A 21,402-nucleotide genomic window follows, 5' to 3' on the forward strand; every position below is an offset into this window, starting at 1 on the left:
CACAAAGATCACAAGTTCGAATTCTATGATACATGACATACTTTAAGGGGGCGTTTGGCGAATGGGAATGATAATTGTGCGACTTTTAATCAAGAATTGAGACGAGACTTTGGGGCTTAAAAAAGGCGCATTCGTTGTTTGTAATTAGACTTTTAGCTGAGATTTTAAGGCTAAAGTCTCAACCTTAAACATCGATCAAACTTAAGTGCTTGTTCTAAAATCCCATATCCTAATCCCAAAATCCCTCTAAACAAACACCATCTAGAAAAGGCCTAAAAATTGATTTCATGATGAATTATAGATTAGACACACTATCATCTAATCTTCCTCAATGAACAGGAAAAGTTCACAGGAGTAAAATTTGCATAACCCAGAGAATTACACCATTAAATTCAACTAAAAATCAAATAGAAAAGATGGGTTTGACTAAAATCGCCATGTTCATCACCAATACCTTCCCAGACAAAGAGTCTTCAAAATTCTCTACTAACCCAAATTTTCTTTACATACACTAAATTAAACCCAGAAATTAAGCATCATATATTATATAATCTTTAAAGAACACAAGTTGATAGATAATATATACAAAAACAGAAAAGAAACTACCCAAGAATTGGTTCAAATTGAGAGTCAAACATCAGTAAGAGAAGTTCTTGTAAGAATTCTTGAAGGAGTAGGTAATTTAACAGTAGGAGGAGATGAAGTAGCAGATTTAAAAGCTTCAATCTTTGATTTGCATTTTGTGTAATCACCATTATTGTCATCCAGACATTTCTTTAAAACTTCAGCATTAGTGAGTAAGGATGGTATTCTTTCCTCCTTAGAAATCTTTCCTTTTGCACTTTTAGAAGTCATTTTTTGAAGGGATTGATTAAATGATTGATGATCAGATACCAGTTCTTTTCTGGGTAACTGGAAAATGATAAAAAATGTTGAAGACTATAGATTTGTTAGTGGTAAGAGCCAAGGGGTTTCTGAACTTGCAACGCACTGTTATTGAAAGAGAAGACTATAAGTCTATAAGTCTATAATCTATTAGTAGTTTAATTCTTTTTAAATTGGGTGAAATTCACAGAGGGTATATAGAGTATAGTTTTTAATATAGAATGGGTTGTGTTTTTTTCTTTTTAATGAAAGTAGAATGAAGTAAATGTGTATGGTCGAAGTAAAAAAGAACGTAGGAAGTATTTTATAATGATTTACTGAACAATGAGATTTTTTAGAAGTAGCATTTTAGTCTAATTGAACCATTAAGAGCTACTTAAATAAATTGTTATGTCGAATACGTTCTGTTGATTGTGTTGCTATGAGTTTAAATAATATATTATTTTTATGTTTTTTTGGGTATTAGTGAAACCTGCAGGCAGCAGTCCTTCGGACTATACACTATATAAATCCCTAGTTCGTGACCCTATGTGGCAAAGTAGCACAAACGGTTAAACCAATCGTGAGCTGATAGGCTTAACCCACCCATTAAATGTATAATTAATCTTTATATATATGGTAATTATTTATATTGTTATCATAATTGTCCGCCAATTTTGTAATTGAATTTACATTAATACTAATTTTAAGACTTTATCACGCTATTTAACGTCAAAATATAAGTTTTTTAAGCTTAAATTAATCCAAACTCATTTGAATTCACATGAAGTTAATTAGAGTTCAATTCTTGAATTCAGTAGAATCGTTAAATAAAATCAATGTGATCTAATTTAAATAAGCACTGAATTAAGAAAAAATTACCCAAGAATAATTTAATTTTTTACTGATTTTTTTATAATAATCTCAACTTTTGATTAATGTGATGAAAAATCTCAATTATAAGTGGTGTTGATTAAGAATGCACCAATGTAAACTTTTACCTTTACAACAAGTTATTTTGCATTTAAAAAATTTTAAAGTAAATACAAAATTAAATTATTGAAAAATTAAAAAAATTTAAAAAAATTAAAAAGAGAAATCAAGTAAGTTTATTTTTTATTTTAACTTTTAATTTTTAGTATTTTTAAATTTATTTTTAACAATATTCTTGAGTAAGTGACCCTAGTTGAACTATTGTAAGAAAATCAGTAAAAGATTGGTTTATTCTAAGTGATTTTTCCTTGAATTAATAATAAAATGTTAATTAAAAGTGATGAGTTGAAGAAAACTAAATTGTATTGAATTGAATTGATTCAATGTAAAACGAACTGAATAAATTTAAACTAAATTGTAATAAACCAAACACCAATCTCTTCTATGGAATGAACATATTTTCATATATTTCACAATTGTTCACCAAATAAACAAAAAATTACATTTACTTTTAGCATCACATTGACAAGATTATCCAATGAATAGTAAAACAGCAATGCACCAAATAACCCACTAATTAAAAAAAAAAAAAAAAAAAAAAAAAAAAAAAAAAAAAGGAAACTTGAAGAAACAAGTAAAAAAGAAGGCTATTTGAGATCAGATATATCTGTGGTGAATGCTAACTCTGTTTCAATAACAAGTTAAGCAAAAAGCCAAATTCAGATACATCATCTACAATGGCATTTCTTCAATGCTGAGTTCCAACTTCCAAATCTAAACAGAACACCTGATCCATTCCCCATCAACATTTTACAATAAGGATAGCAACCAGCCAGAATTTCGGGTTGGGGATACACACACACACACATATATATATATATATATATATATATATAAATATATATATATATATGTATATATATGTATATATATATATATGTACTCGAGGGCCGAAGCATTACAGAACATGAATGGGGCAACATATTTCAAAATTACAAAGACTCTACAGAGCATAAATTTTACCAGCTCAGCCGATTGAGGTTACCATTATATCTAATTATATACAAGCCTCCAACCCGTGCTACTGGCAGTGGTGATCAAGGTTAATTGATGAACCAGACTTCAGGTGAGCGGGCCATGTTGGGTACAGACAAGAATCTAGGATGCAGCTTTACGTATCTTTGGGCCCGAGAACAGAAAGTAACGATGTATTTTGTATTCAACTGCCCCCTCCTCAGGCAAATGGCAGAGGGCAGCAAGAAGAATGATGAATCACCTTCTTAAAACACCGTATGAATAATTGATATACTTCTCTGAAGGATTGGTTCATCCTGATACCAAACAAATTACAAGGTTAAATAGGATTAACTATCATCATCCACTGCACCAATGTATGTGAGATCAGTCCGTCTCACTCTGACGGCGCCTTTCAGCCAACTGGATGCTCTAAGGTTAGCATGATCACCACCACCCATTACTGCAGTGTTGCTTGACGAAGGGCATGAACCAGCCCCATCTTCCAAAAGCATCCATGGGTCAACCTCTAAATCAAAATCTGGTTGTAAAGCAGCTGATTTTGATTTTCCCAGCGTGGCAACAGATGTAGCAGTACGAATAGATGGCACTGAATTCTTCGGCAACAGGTGTGCTTGGTTATATGGAAATGAGAAACTGGATTGAAGTGAAGCGAGAATGGTAGATGAAAGAGGAGGAGGTTGGCAAGATATAACAGTCCGTGCATTAGCTGCAAGAACTGGCATGGCTGCCTGAATACGCCACCGTACTGCATCAGGCAATTGCATCCGGTCCAACTCCATCTGCACTCAGTAGAAAGAAATATATGAAATTAGACCTGCAGTATACAGACACAAAGATAATGTAAAAGCAAAGACATCAACCACCAGTCTTTCGTGGTTCCTAATAGGTGGGGGGTGAAAAGAAATTAGAACAAACAAATAAAAACATCTTATATATTGTCATGCTCCTGAAAATTTAATTCTTCGGTCATTTTTCACTCATGTTATTCAGAGTTTAAAAACATCTCTGGCTAAACCCTCTTTACTCTGTTAAGCTCCTTAGTTACAACCTTCAACCTTTGTTATGTTCCTCCTAACCAAAACCACATTCACATACGTAGTTTTATTTTGAAGAAGCTTAAACCCATATAATTCATTCACATGTCTAGCTTACAATTGACCTCATCTCTGGTTTTGTCCACTATAAGATGTCATCATCGAATAATATTAACCAAGGAACTCCAATTTGGATAGGCCTTTGAGATGTCATCTAAGATCACTACAGCAAATAGAAAACAACTCACACAAAAAGCTTGATATAATCTTGGACTATATTGTTATATTTGCGTAGAATAACTTTCTTTATAAACCACCAAAGTACTTTCCTTAAACTACTTTGCAATATGCCCCTTTTCCATAGTATTTAAGGTCAATGAAATCATGCACAAAGTCCTTTTTTAATCTTGTAGAACTAAAGTTGCTGCATCATCAAATGAATATCTTCCATAGCAGATAATTTTACCATAAAACCAAATTCATTTTGGAAATGGGTGCATCTTTTAAGTCAGTAATCTAGCACCCGCACCTACAACTTCATGGTATAGCTCTAAGCTTTATTCCTAGGTCGTTCAACAACCTTATGGATTTTTACTTTTTCTTTTGTAAATAGGCAATAGTGTGTAACATGATTCACCAGTTAATTTGCTTTTCAAATTCGCGATACGCTGAACATGACCCTGAAATAGCCCAAAACCAACCATAATTCGCTTTTTTTGATTTGTGATTCGCAAGGAGATTAGTAAATATCATGTGACAATATATTGAGTATTTCCAAGTCTTCACATCTTGGTTGTTTTCCATATCTTATTAACAAAGTTAGCTAAGAAAGCCAAATTCATGCCACAAAAGAAACATCAGTCACTGCTTTTTTGCTTCACTATAATCAAAACTACTACCAGCTCTACCAAGTTAGTTCGTCTCATTCATGTGTTCTTTTCCATTCGTTTAATCAAGGTGTCTTTTGTAGCCTCTTTCAAATCCCTTGAATAACTCAGCAATGTACTCTTTCCATCTATCTTGATTTCCCAATCTAGGAGAAAGATATTTGTTGTTTATCTTTAACACACTTTACTCTGCAGCAATCCATTCTAAAGGCTTGTCTTTTTGGCAATCCTATAAAGATCCTTCTCATCTTCTCACGAAATCACCTTGTTGCATATGTCTTGCATTTTGAACAATACCAATAAAATGAAATTTAAGAATGCTAGCAAACCCGACCAACCATAAACAGGAATTTTCCCCTGATGAATACAAGCACATTTTTTAACTAAAAAACTGCTGCAGTGGGCCACCGATACAGTACAAGCATGTCCCCGTCTTTAGTCAACCCCTGAACCCTTCCATACCCGGTCCACAAAGATCACAATAATTTGTTCAAAAGGCGAAAATCCTCAAGGCAACTACCTTATAAATTATTGCAAGAAAACTAAAAAAATTTTCATTTTAAAAATCAAAAGGTATTTTTTTACTATAAATAAAACTAAAATAAAAAATGACAAAAGGGACTTGGCAAGATTTATAGAAAAAAAAGGCCCAAAAAAAATGGATATAAGCTACAATGGACACCATAAAACATCAGACTTCAATATAATAAATAAATAAATAAATAAGTAAAAACCTGTAAGTTCTCCAATGCCTCGCGGTCAAAGCCAGTAAAGTCTTTAGTTGGAGCAACTTTGAATGAAGATTTTGTTCTGAGCCAACTAGTTTGAGAACTACTTAGTAGTGCATGTAACACTAGCAACAACCACTCAAATAAGTTCTTCCCTGATAAATCGAATGAAACTTCAGCACAGGTTTCCATCTGTAACTCTGCCTCCGTCACCGGCGATCCTCGCCCAGTGTTGAGAGAAAAGTCCATATCTCCATAGACGACCCTACTTCCAAGAAGACGGAGAATAACTGATGCAAGCATGAATCTGGAACTGCGACCAGAGGGATCCCTAACAAATTCAATTTGACCAACTGAGAAAACAGAAACAAGGAAATATATATTCAATCTTATAACAAAATTACCACTTATGACATTAAACAAGCTCTAATCATCCTGAAATGCAACTCACCCTAACTAAAGCACTCACACTTTCTCCAAAAAAGAGGGGGAAAAACAAAACCCCGCTCCAAACAAGAGTAGGAATATATAACACTCATCAGGGCCACTTAACAGAAGTACTAAAATATGTTGACCATTATTCATTTGTTGAAAAATTCAACTCCGAAGATAACATCATGATAGCAAGTCAATACCAAGCTAAAAAGTGTGACAACTTGCCTCTAGTGAAATCCTTCTACCCAAAATAATCAGCTTATTATCCCAAAACACGAGCTCCAAATCTAAGAAAAAATTAAGACAAATAATTTGATTTTGGTAGACTACATTTAGAGGATTATGGACAATAATTTGATATATACCTCCTGGAAGTAAACATAATATTCTATAATGATCCTAATCTTAAGTGAATGTGCATTGGAGGGGATCTTCCTTTTTGAGGATAAAATCACAGCATTAATTGGCAGATGAGTTCACAACTACGATTACTGTCGCAGTTTTCCAGAAGCATCATCTGGTGAGAGTTAAAATGCACTTTGCAGCCATCATTACATGAACTAAATAGTCGATAAAGATCCGTTTTAAAAATATTATAAGATTTACACCATTCTTTAGAATTTAGCTTAAAATACACCTAGAAGAACATCACTCGAATAACTAATGGCTAAGTTAGTAGACACTAAGGGTGTGTTTGGATGGAAGAAAATGGAGGAAAAGGAAGGGGAGGGATTTAGAGTGAGGAAGAATCTCTTGTTTGGATAGCAAAATGGGAGCGAAGGATTTGGAGGGAAGATAGTTGGAAGGATTTGATGGATATTTTTAAGGTTCCAATCTCTCCAAGGTTGGAAAGACTTGAAGGGAAAACTCTCATCTCTCTTTCTTTCCCTTCCATTCCCTCCTATACAAACAAAAGTTATTTCCCTTCCATTTCTCTTTCCTTCTTTTCCCTTCCCTTCCTTGCCCTTCCCTCCCTTTTTTTCTTTCCAAAATTGTTATCCAAACAGTGTAAAAGAATTCATGGAGCTTTTCAAAATATACTCCACAGAATGGGATTTCAAGGTTCGGAAAGAATGAAATCCTTTACAAGGATTCCATTATGTAACAAAGTGGTCTCATTTCAAATTACAGGTACAATCTAAAACTATCATCTAAAGTAACAGTAATAAATCAAGAACACATAATTGAGAAAAACAAGTCCCAAGTCCCAACAAGATATAAGGTAGGTTATAAGTTTAAGAGCAAGTAAAAAGGAAAAACGAATAAGGACATTTACCCATCAGCACAAATAGTAGGAAGCAATCTCACAAGGAGCTGCAGCCGTAATGATACAGATGCCCGCAGAGCGGCAGGTGAGGATGGACTTGAATCAGCAGCTACAGTTGTTGTTCTCCGGTGTAAGCCAGGGCTACTTCCTTTCATGCTTTTTCTACCACTAGCCTTATTAGTAGAGATTTCAGATCCAGAAGGAGATGATCCTGTCTGTTTACCGGATCCAGAAATAACCCCACTGATTTGTTGCTCAATATTATTCATCTGCTTAATCAGTTCACTTGCAAACCTAATGCGAGAATCATCAGAACTTTGATCGATGCAAGGAAGAACTAACTCAACAAGAGCTCTCTCTGTCACAAACTGCTGGCTTGTGTTGAGACCTTCATGATCCGACATCTTCGAACCACCTTTACCATGTCTTTTGAAATCATCTTCAACAACTTCACCTTCTTCAACAGATGGAGTTTCAAATCTCCTTTTATCTCCCCTAGATCCTAAAGCATCAGAACTAGAATTACACCAGCCCCAAGGTTTTGAGAATTGAGCCTTGGTAGAAAAGCTCTTACTTTCTGCAAAGTTCACAAGCCGCTGCCTAATAGATTTCCTTCCAAAAAGCACATCCGATCCTTCTAAGAACCACCTAACATATAACAACATTGAATCCTCCAATGATCTTCCAAAAAGGTGCACTACTTCTGAAAGTAAGGGAGCAGCATCTGGTCTTGCCAATAACCTAGTAAGAACAATCGGAATGAAGCTATTCTCATTCTCCTGAGAACCACCCTTGTCAGAATTAGGCGGAAGGGAGCGGATGACCTCCGCAATTGATTGTTTATCACTAGAATCAAGTTTAGTAATGAGGATTAGCTCACTAAGAAAAAGCCTAAGCTCCACCCACTGCCAATGAAATTTAGCAGGTTGTAAGGTATCCAATGCACGTACAAGCCTGTCTGAAATCTTAGTTTCACTTTCCCCAAATTGAACCTTAAGCTCATTAGCCCCAGACAATCGGCCACCATCATCCTGTAAAGACAAAGAATGTGGCAATTTACAGTCAACTAACGCATTAAGAAAAAGCCTGGCACGCAGAGGGATAAACGCTTTAGCCTTTAAATGTTTATCGGAGCCATTCAACTCTAAAATGGCTGCAAACTCGGCATCTGTAGCATCAGAAGTAACAAGATCAAAGAAACCATGAGTATCTCTCAGACAAATATCTCGAAAAGGCATATGTTTTATTGCATCACTTATAGCTAATGATAAAGATTGCAGCAACTGGGGAATCTCCTCGCGACTTCCTGTGGAGATACTGAAGATAAAAGGCCTCCAGACCATAAAGGCAAACAGTGAATAAGCTGGAGGTAACACCAAGTTAATAGGAAGTGTCCGCTGCATTCTAGAAAGAGCCAACAGAGAGGGTTCACCAAGAAGGTCTACTATAACACCATCAGAAACTGTTCTACAATTCCCAACAAGTAGCCTAAACCAATGAATATAAACTTCAAGCGTAGTTTCCATCTTTTGGGCCCCAGAAGATCTAGCATTTCCATTGGAGTGGGATCTAGAACTCCTCACAAAATGTACCAAGTCTAAACTTTCTCTAAGTCTAAAGACTGTTACCATTCTCTCCAAACTAGAGACCCCATGAATAATTGCCCCAATGATTAGAGCTGACACAGCGGCAGCAATCTTTGTTGCCCTTCCAACAGCAACTTTTGCAGAATTATTTGGCACATCATTTGACACATTCATAGCCGACTCGTGAGTATCAGGTGACATCTGATATTGACCTCGAGCACCTTTACTTGGAGAGAGAACTCCAGCAAGGGCTGAAGTGGCCTCAGTTGCAAGGGCTATCTCGAATGCACGGCTATGCCTCTCACCAAGAGCTTCCTTGAGTAGGCACAAACAATTTATATGTATCCGCAGAACTCGACGAGCGAAACTCAGTGACCCGGTTGGAGCTGGAATGTTAGAATAGTTACTGACTGCTGTGAAATCAGGCATTTTCGCAATAGCAAGCCCAACATTGCCAACAATTGCAGAAACAGCAGAAGACACCAAAGATGGGTCCCCTTCTTGAGCAGCACCACCTGTCAGCCTAATGGATTCCATTAGCTTACTAATAATTTGCTGAGCTATTTGATAACCCTCGTCCCATTTATCTATTCCAGCATTCTTCTGAGCACCAGGCCCAAAAAGTTTTCTTTCTTTGCCAAAAAGAACTTGAACTGCGTCATCAACAAATCTTTGCACAATTTCCCTCATATTCATACCAGTTCTAGACAATCGATTGCTGCCTATTTTTTGCCGAATAAAATCATCAAGATCATCAACACCAGCTGGAACAGCAAAAGTGAAGCCATATTCTCCATTTTGCAATTTACTAGATTCAAGTTCAGAAACAAGCCTCTGGTCGCATGTTACCTTGAAAGTTTTCTCCCATTCTATCACACTGTTCACATTGCCATACTTCTTCAGCAAATACCTAGCATATAAGAATGTTGGTGAACCTAAAAGCCTTCCATTGGAGGCCAAAACAGTTGCAGCACGATGCATTGCACTCGACAAGATTTGAGGAACCAGATCAACTGCAGCAATAATGTTCTCGTACCTAAGGCACAAAAGAAAAAAGCTTCGTAAAAATTTCAAACATTTAAATTTCTAGCAACATTCCTCCTTCATTTTCACCAGAGGGAAATAGCATCCAAACAACATGAACCAGCAGAAAAAAGAGACTAACAAATATCATCAAGAATACATAACAAAAGTTGATGTAAATCTAATCACGCAAGTTCGACACAAATACTACTCAAATTCAATTATCAGGTGCAGCAGAATTTAATGAAATTCTAGATAGTTAATAAGAAGAGAAGAGCATAAGTGAAAAAATCATATCACAAACTAGAGGCACATTTGATCGAACAAAAAAACTAGTGAGTGTTTAAAAATTGGACAATAGTCAAATGAAAAAACAAAGAAAAAAAAAAACTGAACACCCATGCATAATTATCAAGCACAACAGATCCACAAACATAGTTTTACTTTACAGACCTTCGAATAGCTGATAAGAGAAATGGCTCCTTCACTTCACATGCATGGCTTTCCACATTCCTTGGCAACATCAGCATACTCCTCCCACCAGGGGTATTTAAATTACCAAGAGCCTTAGGAAACAGCCAAATAAGAAATCTGATTGCTGAGGGTACTTCACAACACATGTCCATCAAATAAAGTATGACAGACAATTCATCCTCACCAAGCTTCCACCTTGCAGAGCTCTTTTCATCAACACCAGATAAAGGTCTATGCAGCTGGGCACCCTTGACAGACACTCTTTCCGTTTCTTCAACAATCTGCTTCACATAACTAATTAGCCAAGCAGATATGCTCCTCTTTTCTGCAAACTTCAGTCGCTTCAACATCTTTCCAATTAAAACAATATCTGCAACATTTGTAGCTCTGCTCCCATCAGCAGATTTAAGCACATCCCCTTCTGGAACTGGCCCATGGTGAGCACATCCTACCTTATTATCACAAACATGGCTCGTAGATGCTCCCTGACTCCCCTCAATTCTTGAAGCAGCAAGTTGGGCAAGGCTTTGTGTTTTACGCACAGACTTCAGTCTACTTCTTATCGTCTGTTTGCTTAGCTTAATCGGTCGATCTACTTTCAAAGAATCCAGAGATTTTGGCTCTTTTCTGGCCCACCAATTATCTTCATCTATAACATTTGATGAGGAACCTTGAAGGAATGAATATTTATCTTCATCCAACTTCTGTCGTTTCATCCTTCGACATTCTTCACAACCAGGAGTTCCTTCAGAAATATCTAGCTTGCTAGTAATGAGCCCAGCGGACCTTTTCAGACTCACTTGAGATTCATCTGCTACGACATTGGCAGCAGATTTTGGCAGGAGCAAGACATCTAGAATAGAGAGTTTCAATTCTTCGAGGTTCGGATCATTTTTCTTACTTTTGTTTTGAGACACATCAGACAATGACTGCAATGTTTTCAACTGATATACGGAAGGAGATGAAGCATGATCCCTTTGAGAATCAGAGCGCTTTCTCTTCATCTTGGGTGCAACATTAGCATTCTTTTTTTGTGTATGCTCATCGCGAAGTATTCCACGAAGAAGAAGACGCCTTTCATTAGAGTAGATATGAATTGCTTCCAACAGGAGTGATCTGTCAGCACTTTGTGATTCATCAAAAACATCATGCATACAGGAAACAGAAAGTTGTTTCAAGATCATGCAATGCCTCCTCCGTCTGTCTGGATCAGCAACAGGGCCATTTTTGTCCATGATCCCACTAACAAGTAACTGCCTTGCATATGCCAATGGAGAGAAAATTCCAAACCGAGTGAGTTCAATGAGAAGTAACTGGACACGCTTAGAACCCTCACCTTTTTGTGCTTCATGTTGATCCATCCAGCATACTACAATATCATGCAAGGGGCCAGGGCTTTCAAAAAAATCTGATGTTTCTACGCAATTCTTTTCTAGCTTTCTCCAATTGATTTTTCTGTCAAAAGATAGTCCACCTACCCTTTTATCAGAAGCTTTACTACCCTGATATGATCTTTGTATTTCCCTCATTTTCAGTTTCATTAGCCTAACAGCAACATAAAGTTGAGAAAAATCTTTTCTTCCGGTAAACCTTACATCATGTATGGGTGAACTTCTGAAATCTCTAAATTCACAAGTACACCATTCGCAGAGAAGAAATACAGAATGAATTAATGAAGAGCTAACAAATTGCATCTCCTTCAATGATGATCTTAAGCATGGGCTTACTTCTGCAATCCAACCTTCATGCACAGAGGAATCAGACAGACCTTCAAACAGTAACACGTACGCCTCTCCAACCTCTCCTTGCACAAGAGCTTTATCCAACACCTGCACAACTTTAGCAACATTCTGTCCAGAAAAACCAGGGCTTGCAGCCTTTGCCAGATAAGTAGCTCGTTTCTGAATTGATGAAACTACACGTCTAAACCATGATGGTGGATATTTAGCATCAGAATACTTGTCTCTTGGAGCATGGGAAACTTCTTCAGGATTAGTCTTCAGGTGTTCATCTACAGGTAACCTAGAAAGAAATGATCCATCACTTTCTTTGAACATCAACAGGTGAGGCGAAGGAAAGCAATCCAGACCAACAAATGTATCCGGCACAGACAGTATGAGGTATTGAAGCATCTCAACAAGAGCAGAACAAGTATATGCTCTCCTAGGATTATTGACAAGATCAGAACCACTCATGGAAGGTTCCTTGAGAAAACGCAGAGTGATGTCCACAAGTTTACGCACATAACTCTGACATGAAGTTAGGGTTTCTAGTAGTCCGTATATGATTGGGAGCAGAAACTGCATAACCTGAAGCAAATCCTTATCCTACAGTGGTGACAAAAGGATATGGTTCAATTATTTAATAGGTATCCAATAAGAAATTTTAATTTTCACTAAATTACAAACACTTGTCAGAGAGATTATTTATCAAAAAAAATCAGTACCTGAAACTGCAGAAAGACCCAGTCAATCACTTGAGAAGGAAGAACAAGTCCTTCAGCATGGTGCCAATTAAGAAGGCGCACCACATACCACCACTTAAAATGCAATGATGGCTCCCCAGAATCCATGGGCAGTGAAGCTGGATCACACTTTTGTTGCATTGATGAAGTGTATAACATTTGCTGTGATCGATCTCGATTTGGTGGAACAGAATGAGAGTTACCTTTTGAGAAAAGCTCATCCAGAAGACACTGCAAATAATCAGTGATATCCTTTGTCCAAATCTCAGTACGAGACAACTGAGTTTTGTCAGGAGATCCGGAAGAGACACTGGAAGATCCTGGCTTAATCTGCAAATTTTAAATGTTACAAAATTCGCCAAAAGATATCAGATGATCAGAATGTAATCAAATTGACAACAGCTGATGGCAAAGACTCCGACCAGAAAGCATTTACACGTACACTTGGCAAGTTGAAAAGGGGAATTTTCAGCTCAATAGAAGAACAAAAGGACAATTAGAATTTTCCGTACAGGTTATACTTGCATGAGAAAATAAGCATATACTATAGAGCAATCCGAAAATAGACATCTCCATTTGGTCGAGCATCACACAGAAAAAATGTGACAAAGATATACGGACTATTAATATCAGAAATCAAATCTAGAGCAAACAAACTTCAATCAATCTGATTTTCCGGAGCTAAAATATAGTAAGTAATTGCCATAAGATCCTTGGACACAAATATTCACATAATCCAAGAAAATCTTAACATATAATTGATTTTTTTTTATTTTTCTTTAATTTGGCAGAAAAAGGGTAGTTGACTACCTGGTTGAGATAGTTGATTTTAATAAACCATGTTGCTCTAAGCAAGGGAACATTGTTTCTGATAAGAACATCAAATAAAAACTTCTTCCTATAGCCATAAGGAACATGATCAACAAGAGACCGAAGACTTTTGTGGTATTGAGATAAGCCCTGAAAATCCAAACCAAAACAGGAATAGTTAAAGCACATATACAACAAATACAGTCAATTGATAAGGAAATTAAATAACAGCAGAAAAAACTAAACGACTCTTTCAAAATTAAAGTATATTTTAACCGCTACTCAGGTCATATATGTAAACTCTATCACTGTCGCGATAAATGCATACAAAGAAATTGATGAAAATATGATAATATCAGACAATGTAAGCTTTTCATTGTAGATGATGCATATCTGAAAGCATATCTAAGAGACTCCATTCAAAGTTAAGATTTATCCACAGGTGTCAACTCAAGATTCCTACACAAGAACATTAGCTTAAGACCATCATGTAGCATCAGGCTACTAGCTAAGGTTACTTGCTTATGTTATGTAAGAGTTTAAATTATTTTTATTATTTTGGAATTCTTGCTTTAGTAGGTTTCATGTTCTTCCTACATCCTAAAAATGGTCGAATTTACATTATTCTTGTTAAGTTTCAATTTACAATCCAAACCCTAGTAGGATTAAGACATGTTAGATTCCTACTGTGATTATTACATGTCGGAATCAAAATGAGATTAGGATTATAGGTATTAAACTCTTACTCAGATTAGGATAGTTTTAATAGTCATAGTAGGACTAATAAATAATTAATCGAGTACTGTGTGATTAATGTCTTTGTGAGTGCTTTAAACATACTATCGCAGAATTAAAATCATCACGAAGACTGTGTTATTGAGAAAAGCTTCTAAATTAAACCCTGTTTCAAGAGTGATACCAGACACAAAGCATATAAAATTCTTCCATGTGTGGTTGAGTAGCTCTAGAAGGGTGTGTAATGGTTCAAGGAGTGGTATATACCAGAGTCATATTGCTATCAATACCTTTAGGGGTTAGAGAAATAGAGTCCCATAACCTATAATTACAGTAGAAATGCCACCAAACAGTAAATGAAGTATGTGAAGTTAGTTTTCTGGACACAGCACACATTACAATGGAGGATTTTTACAAAAAAATTATACATCATAAATAATTCAACTTCTCCTAATCTAACAAGATATGCATCCATCTGTTACTCTTCACACAAATCAAATAAGTGCTAGGTTCTTTTTCGGCACAAAAAAAGACAGATTGAAAGTCCAAATGCACCATCAATTATTTTTAAATAATAAGAAATCAAAAATTACAGGGTCCAGCCGAAGCACTAGAAATAATTCTCAATTAGAGAAGCCGGAATTTACACAGAAACAGAAGCTAGACATCACAGAAAAAGGTCTCACAATGATACAGTCAATTACCAAATAAAGAGCATATTATATGGATAACTTAATAACAGACCATACTTTTGACATCTGATAGCAGGAATATGATCTCACACATCACTCATCTAAAAAAACAGTATGTGGCTACTGGCAAGTGGCTTAGATCCCAAAAAGGGAATAGCATGCATTCATGCACTCTTTTCTTTGAAGAATATTCAATGCCAAATTCTACACTTCACATAAACCAACGGTAATAAAACAGTGCTAATCAGAATACATTCACACATCCCAGACAATACTAAGCCGACCAATCCATATGAAGAAACAAATACTACCCAACCCAAGTGGAACTCAACAGGCAACTACAATAGCAGTGTGAACAATGAAGTACTCAATTCAACAAAGTGCATATTCTTCCATATTTTGGACCATCAAATGATGGTCTAAAGTCTAAACAGAAGTACCCACTCATCAAGGAAAAAAAATATATTTACCAATCAAGAGCACTTAATCTTGGCAAAATATCAAGTACATGTAATTATACGTTCACCATATAAGAAAGAAAGTTTCGAAAAAGATAAAATCTGTACATGTGCATAGATCAAAAAAATAATTGGCCAAATTTGATTTGTGTTTTCCTAAATGACTCTGACTTATATAGAAACACAAATTTTGGAATTCACTTTGGTATGAATAAGAATTCAACTTCACCGTTTGCTAGCCGGTCGATTTTAATCCTTGGAGGGTTTGTTCAATACAATCTTTAGAGACATTTAATTTGACTTTGTTTAATGTTTTTCAAAACATTGGTCCAAAATCAATCTTTTCTGTGTTTTGCTTCTTTGTCAAGTAAAAATAAAAAGTAAAGTTGTGTGGGAAAAGACAAAGGCCTTTAAAGGGCTGTTTGGCTTAGATACCAGAATGTAGTAAAATCAAGACAAGGGTATGAAAGAAGAGTACTTTCAACTCCTAAAATTATTCTTCAGTTTAGTTAGAGTTGATGTACACAATCACTGAAACTGATATATTTGTTAATGTAGCCAACCCAATCTTTTGGGATAAGGCTCTAGCATAGCATTGTTGAAGTTGAGTTTGGTTAGAGTTAGAGTTACAAACTCCTCACCATCTCGCTTGCTCCCATTGTTGAACACTTCTCATATTCAATCACGACCAAAAGACAAAAACGAGGTTTCTACCCCACCCATTTTCTTCCTTTAAGCCACCGTCAATTTGAACTTCCACCATCAATTGTGTGCTACAGCCTACTGCTGCCACCATCGCAACAAGTTAGCTTTTTTAATCATGAAAATATTAGATCCAGAACTTCAGTGGTTGGTTCTGATCATCTAAAGGTTAATATTAGTTGAGTAAGATGTCCAATTTCAACAAGCAAGGAAGCCTCAATTATGCAGGCTTTTTAGTTTTCTGGTTGATTTTCTCATTATGGATTTGCCAAAGACAAGGTGATTATTAATGATAAGGTAGTTTTGAAGGCCGCGTGGAGGCCATTGGTTGGCAGCAGTAGTTTCATATCGAACCCGAATCTATCATATCCACAACCAACCTTACCTATTATTTAAAAATGTCGTTTTAAATTCAATCAAGGTAAGGGTCTGGTGTCGTGTATAGTTGCTGCCAAATATAAGCTAAGACCATTAGATATTGCTTGAATCGGCCTAAAAAGGCAGTTTATGTACACCTTTACGATGCAATAGTGTCTATTTGGTAAATTTGGAAGCTACTATGTCAAAAGGATATAATATAATATGATGTGGCCTTATTTTACACCATGCACTTACCTAAACTGTGTAATGAAATGGATTAGAGGTCATTACAAGTTTATGGAACTTTGTCCCACATTAGTTGTATGGGAAAATAATGTGGGGTTTATAGAGTAATTGGACTCTCACCTACTAGGCTAGTCTTTTGGGTGAGTTCTCTTGTTTATTCTATAACAACCTACTAGGCCCAATATTTAAAAAATACCATAAACTAATTTCCTATTTATTCTCTCTATCTTGATATCTCATAATATATTTCAAGAATAATGCCTAAGTATGCTTATCCATTTCTATCTGGGGGAAAAAATGTGGTGGAGACAACTAAGGCAAGCTTAATGGAGTATGAGACAAGGTCCAACAAGAGACGAGGGAATATGGTTCACGTTTTTGTGATTTGGCGGTGTAAAAAGATTGCTCAAGAGGTAACTACACACGAGCAGCATGAGCCCTTCCAAGTAGTAGTTTTATTGACACTAAAGATTAAACAGGATGGAACAAACTTTTTCTTTTTTCGGTGGGGAGAAGAGGGAAGGTATAGAGAGGGAAGAAATTCATGAAATGACGTAGTAAGTGCAAAAGAAAACTAAATAGGGGATAAGGAAAGGAAGTCATATAAACCAAAATACTGACAGGTATCAATTTCACGTATACCATAAACTAACTGACAATATTGCACGAACCAAACATCATCACAATTTTATGGGTAAAATGCGAAAATCAATATACAAAGTGAACTAGGTGTAGTAACCAGTATCAGACCCCCTTACATTCACCACACACTAATAGAATCAATACTTAAAAGCAAATAAAATCAATGAGTAAAATCAATGAGGGCATTCTTCAGACACACCTCAATCCACCTCTTCTTGAAGTCTTCACCATAAGACTTCTGCTCTGGAAAAACACCAGGCTTACTCAACAAGGTACCAGAAAGTGGTTCCCCATAAACTTGGCCAGCCTGTAAAGTTTACCAAAGAATACAATAAGTTTTCATCAAAACATATAACCAGAAATAGCTCAGAAAACCATTTATAAAGCAGCAAAAAGCAACTATAAAAGCTGAAATTAAAATACAATTACCTTACGCTTCTGAGCACGAGACTCATTAATAGCTCTAAGACGTTTTCTAATGGCCTGCAATAAGTAGTAAGTAAGTAACCAACCCCTGCAAACAGCCCTCCTCTTCCCTAATTTAAAAAAAAAAACTACATAAAGAAGCGCTTACCTCTTTGCATTTAAGTACAACAGGCTTTGAAAAATTATTAATTTGTGTGACCGAGATCTCTTTAGCTTCCTGTAGCAGGTAACGAAAAAGTTGTCATAAGAAAATAGAGTAAACCTGTCCCTCAAGAACAAGCAACAAACCACTAAGTCCAAGTAACAGGAAAAACATTTGTTTACTTTAACTCACAAGTTCAAGAAAAATAGCTATCTAGCACAAATACAATGAGTTAAGTAGCACTATCAAACAGTAGAAATAAGAGACAGAATATAGAAAGTAATAGAGGTGGATTCATATCAAAAGATAAAAATAAGACAAATTCAATAGGACATACTAAAAAGCAAAATGGGGTTAATTGAATAGGACTAACGAATAGGCAAGAATTAAAGAGAGAACAGTAGGAGCAAAAGAGGAAAAAAAAATTAGGTGGTTGTTACCTCAAGTCCCTCGACAGTTTCTCTGTATCCAGATTGCACATACTCCTTGGTTAGAGTCTCTTCCAAGCAATTAAAATTTTGAGGATGGAAGTCTGGTGGGCCGAGGCTAAAGAAAAACATGAACAAAGCAAAATATTTTTAAAAAAAAAAAGAAAGCATCCATAAATTTACAATGTGACTTTAGAGATGATAAAGAAAAGGGATGGAGAAAATCATCAATATAGAAGCAGCTAATGAATAACTTTTGTCAACCTCTAAAGTCCTCTTTGATCCAAAATTCATAATATTCATTACTCTTTAATAGATAAACCAATATTTGATAGAAGCACAACATAAAGCTCAAAAAGCCTGAATAAGTAAAGCGTGCAGAAGCAGCAAGGAAAAAGTACCAAATCCAGCTCCAACTACCAATCAAATCAAACATTTCCAAATCAAACAAAATCATCAAACTAAAAGGGAAAAGAAAATTTACCGAGAATTGAGTGGCTCTTTCTCACACTTCAATCTGTATGGAGCAAGTGGTGGAACCCGCCTGTAAAATTTAAATAAAAAAAAAGTTATTTGTAGCTAATATTAAATCAAAAAATGTAAACTCCAACAGAAAACAATGTCTGATTGAGAAATTTTTTTTTTTTAATCTAAAAACAATAAATTATAAGTTTAAAATAAGCGAGATCTTCACATTAAAAATAAATCAAGCCAAAGATGAAGCACATTCTAACTTGACGGAGTTCAGCAGTTTGGAAACAATCAGAGGCTTTTCATCTTATTGGAAAAGAACAGACCCTATTTATGTAATGTCCCCAAGTCACAAATGCCTCATTGTGACTTAAAAGCTAAAGCTATTCAATAAATACAAGCCATGAAATATATCAAAAGCATAGACAGGCACAAGTACATCTTAAGTCATTAGGGTACTAAATAAAAAATCAGGAAATCTTTAAATCAAAGCACAATCTGACGTAGGGCATAGCCTGCTAGCTCAACTTCACCCAAAATGCAAAGGCAACAACATATGGAGGACAAGAAAAAGATAAAGAAATGCCTCGGAACAAATTTACCATAATAACTTATGGAAAGATGGGACACAACGCGAGACTACGAACTAGCACATCAATTAATATCAAACATGACAGGCCCTTCTCAACCCTAGACCTAGAACGGGAAAATGACAAAGTTGAACACCAAACAACTAGAGTAGTGTCCACGGCAAGTCAACACCAACCACCTCTCTAACACAAACGATTCTTAAAATTTTTTTGGAATCATCTAGGTACTGTTGAATGAAGTTCAATATTAATCTTGGATACTAGTGGAGTTCATTAACAGAAAAATTCTCCTATTTTTAAAGCGAGAAAGCTCAATCTAAACCTAAATCTGCATTCTACCTTAACAACACCCGAAGTACACAGCCATTACTGGAATGCTTCTCAAAAAACACACCAGACGAGCACATCCAAAATATCCATAATACATAGCTAATAGTCTTAGAACTTGGTGCACCAACCACATATTCCATTGCCAGACCTCAAAATCAGACCACAACCAACTCAAGATTAATCTCACGAAATCTGACTAGTAAAGTGGCCATCAACTTTCCAACATAGCTACACGCAAACTTTGCAATTCTAGAGCAATCAATCAATACTTTTAAATATTGTACATCCAAAAGACTACCAAGCAAATCTAAGTTCAATGATCTCCAAATAGCAAAGAGACGAGAAAACATTTCCACTAGCAACAATCAAAGATTCGCTCTTTTCGAGGGTAAGGGTGATGACTTCAGCATTCATCATAAATTCAAATGCAAAGAATATGCAATATACCTCGAGTTTACAGAGAAATTCGAAGACAACGATGACGAATCACTTCGAACACTCGAGTCTCTGCTGGAAACACCTCCAAGAGCAGTGTTGTTATTAACAGCACTAGCGCAACTACCAGCATGATAACGGTGCATTTCTCCAAACTATCAGCAGCATACTGCGTCCACCATTCACCTAACTATTATTTCTGCAACTCCATCCAAAAAAAAAAATTAAAACGCAAAAAAAAATACATACTTTAGCAAAAAAGATTAAACCTTGACAAAATCAATTCACCTGAATCCAATAAAACAGAAATTCCAGCTGAAATCCTAAACCCTAATCCCCCAACACTAAAAAATTCCCGAATCAGAAACCCTAGGTAAAATTAGGGTTTCCAAACATGAAGATCAAGTGAGTAACCCAACAATCGAAAAAATTAGGGTTTTAAGTTACTTGATTTTTCGTCGATAAGTTCAAAGATGCTGAATCAAATGAATCCCGATAGGGAAAATTGACTGTGATTATGAACAAGAAAATTTTGGGTTTTTGAAATCAACGACAAGCACGGGAAAAGGGAAGATTGCGGAGGAGAGAAATAATTGAAATTGTCGAGACGGAGACGAAAAAGAGAGAAAGGTAAAATCAAGGGATTTTCCTTTTTTTTCTATTTTCTTTTGTAAACTCTCTACTCTCTAGTCTTTGATGGAGTGACTTGATATTTTTTCTGTCTAAATTCGTAACCTAGGTGGGAAGGTTCATAATAAATGTATATAAATATTAAATATTAATACTTAATTATACTCTTATTTAATTTTTTTTTTCAATTACTGAATTGCGAAAAAATTAAATGAGAATCGAACTAGATCATTATCAAAAAAAATAGTATTTGTTCTACAATTGAAACAAGATTCAGTTACTTAGTATATATGTATTTGCTAAAACTAAATTTTCAAATGTTAGTACGTAGTTTATAATCACTTTTTTTCCCCTAAATTTGTAAGGGTAACATTTTAATTATAGGAATTAGCATTACATCTTTAAAGCTACATTAGGTAGGTAAATCGATCAAATAATTACATATGGATAAAAAATTATTATATGTGCCAAGCACAGGTTATAAACTAGTTATTACATATTTGCCTCGGTTTTAATTATTTGGGACAATTCTTGTTTTCACGTTATTTATTGTATTGTTTTTTCTCTAAATT

General features: G+C 35.6%; 1 protein-coding gene across 2 annotated transcripts; it reads right to left on the reverse strand.

Annotated features, from left to right (window-relative positions):
* Positions 1–2,138: 2,138 nt before the first annotated feature.
* Positions 2,139–20,931, reverse strand: LOC130811312 (mediator of RNA polymerase II transcription subunit 12). 2 transcript variants are annotated; one of them, XM_057677568.1, is made up of 13 exons: positions 20,489–20,931; positions 20,213–20,399; positions 18,859–18,918; positions 18,387–18,492; positions 17,953–18,021; positions 17,808–17,861; positions 17,578–17,685; positions 13,544–13,693; positions 12,716–13,063; positions 10,249–12,596; positions 7,196–9,808; positions 5,491–5,815; positions 2,139–3,614 (listed from the first exon to the last, which is right to left on the reverse strand). In XM_057677568.1, the coding sequence occupies exons 2-13, from the start codon at positions 20,344–20,346 to the stop codon at positions 3,162–3,164; spliced, it is 6,768 nt and encodes a 2,255-aa protein (XP_057533551.1). In that variant the 5' UTR covers positions 20,347–20,399; positions 20,489–20,931; the 3' UTR covers positions 2,139–3,161. The 2 variants fall into 2 exon arrangements, with proteins under 2 accessions (XP_057533551.1, XP_057533552.1); XM_057677569.1 differs by lacking the exon at positions 2,139–3,614 and having other exon boundaries at positions 5,698–5,837; positions 20,489–20,925.
* Between the last annotated feature and the right edge of the window lie 471 nt (positions 20,932–21,402).

This window comes from Amaranthus tricolor, chromosome 4 (genome assembly GCF_026212465.1).
Source record: "Amaranthus tricolor cultivar Red isolate AtriRed21 chromosome 4, ASM2621246v1, whole genome shotgun sequence".
In the NCBI taxonomy this organism is placed as follows: Eukaryota; Viridiplantae; Streptophyta; class Magnoliopsida; order Caryophyllales; family Amaranthaceae; genus Amaranthus; species Amaranthus tricolor.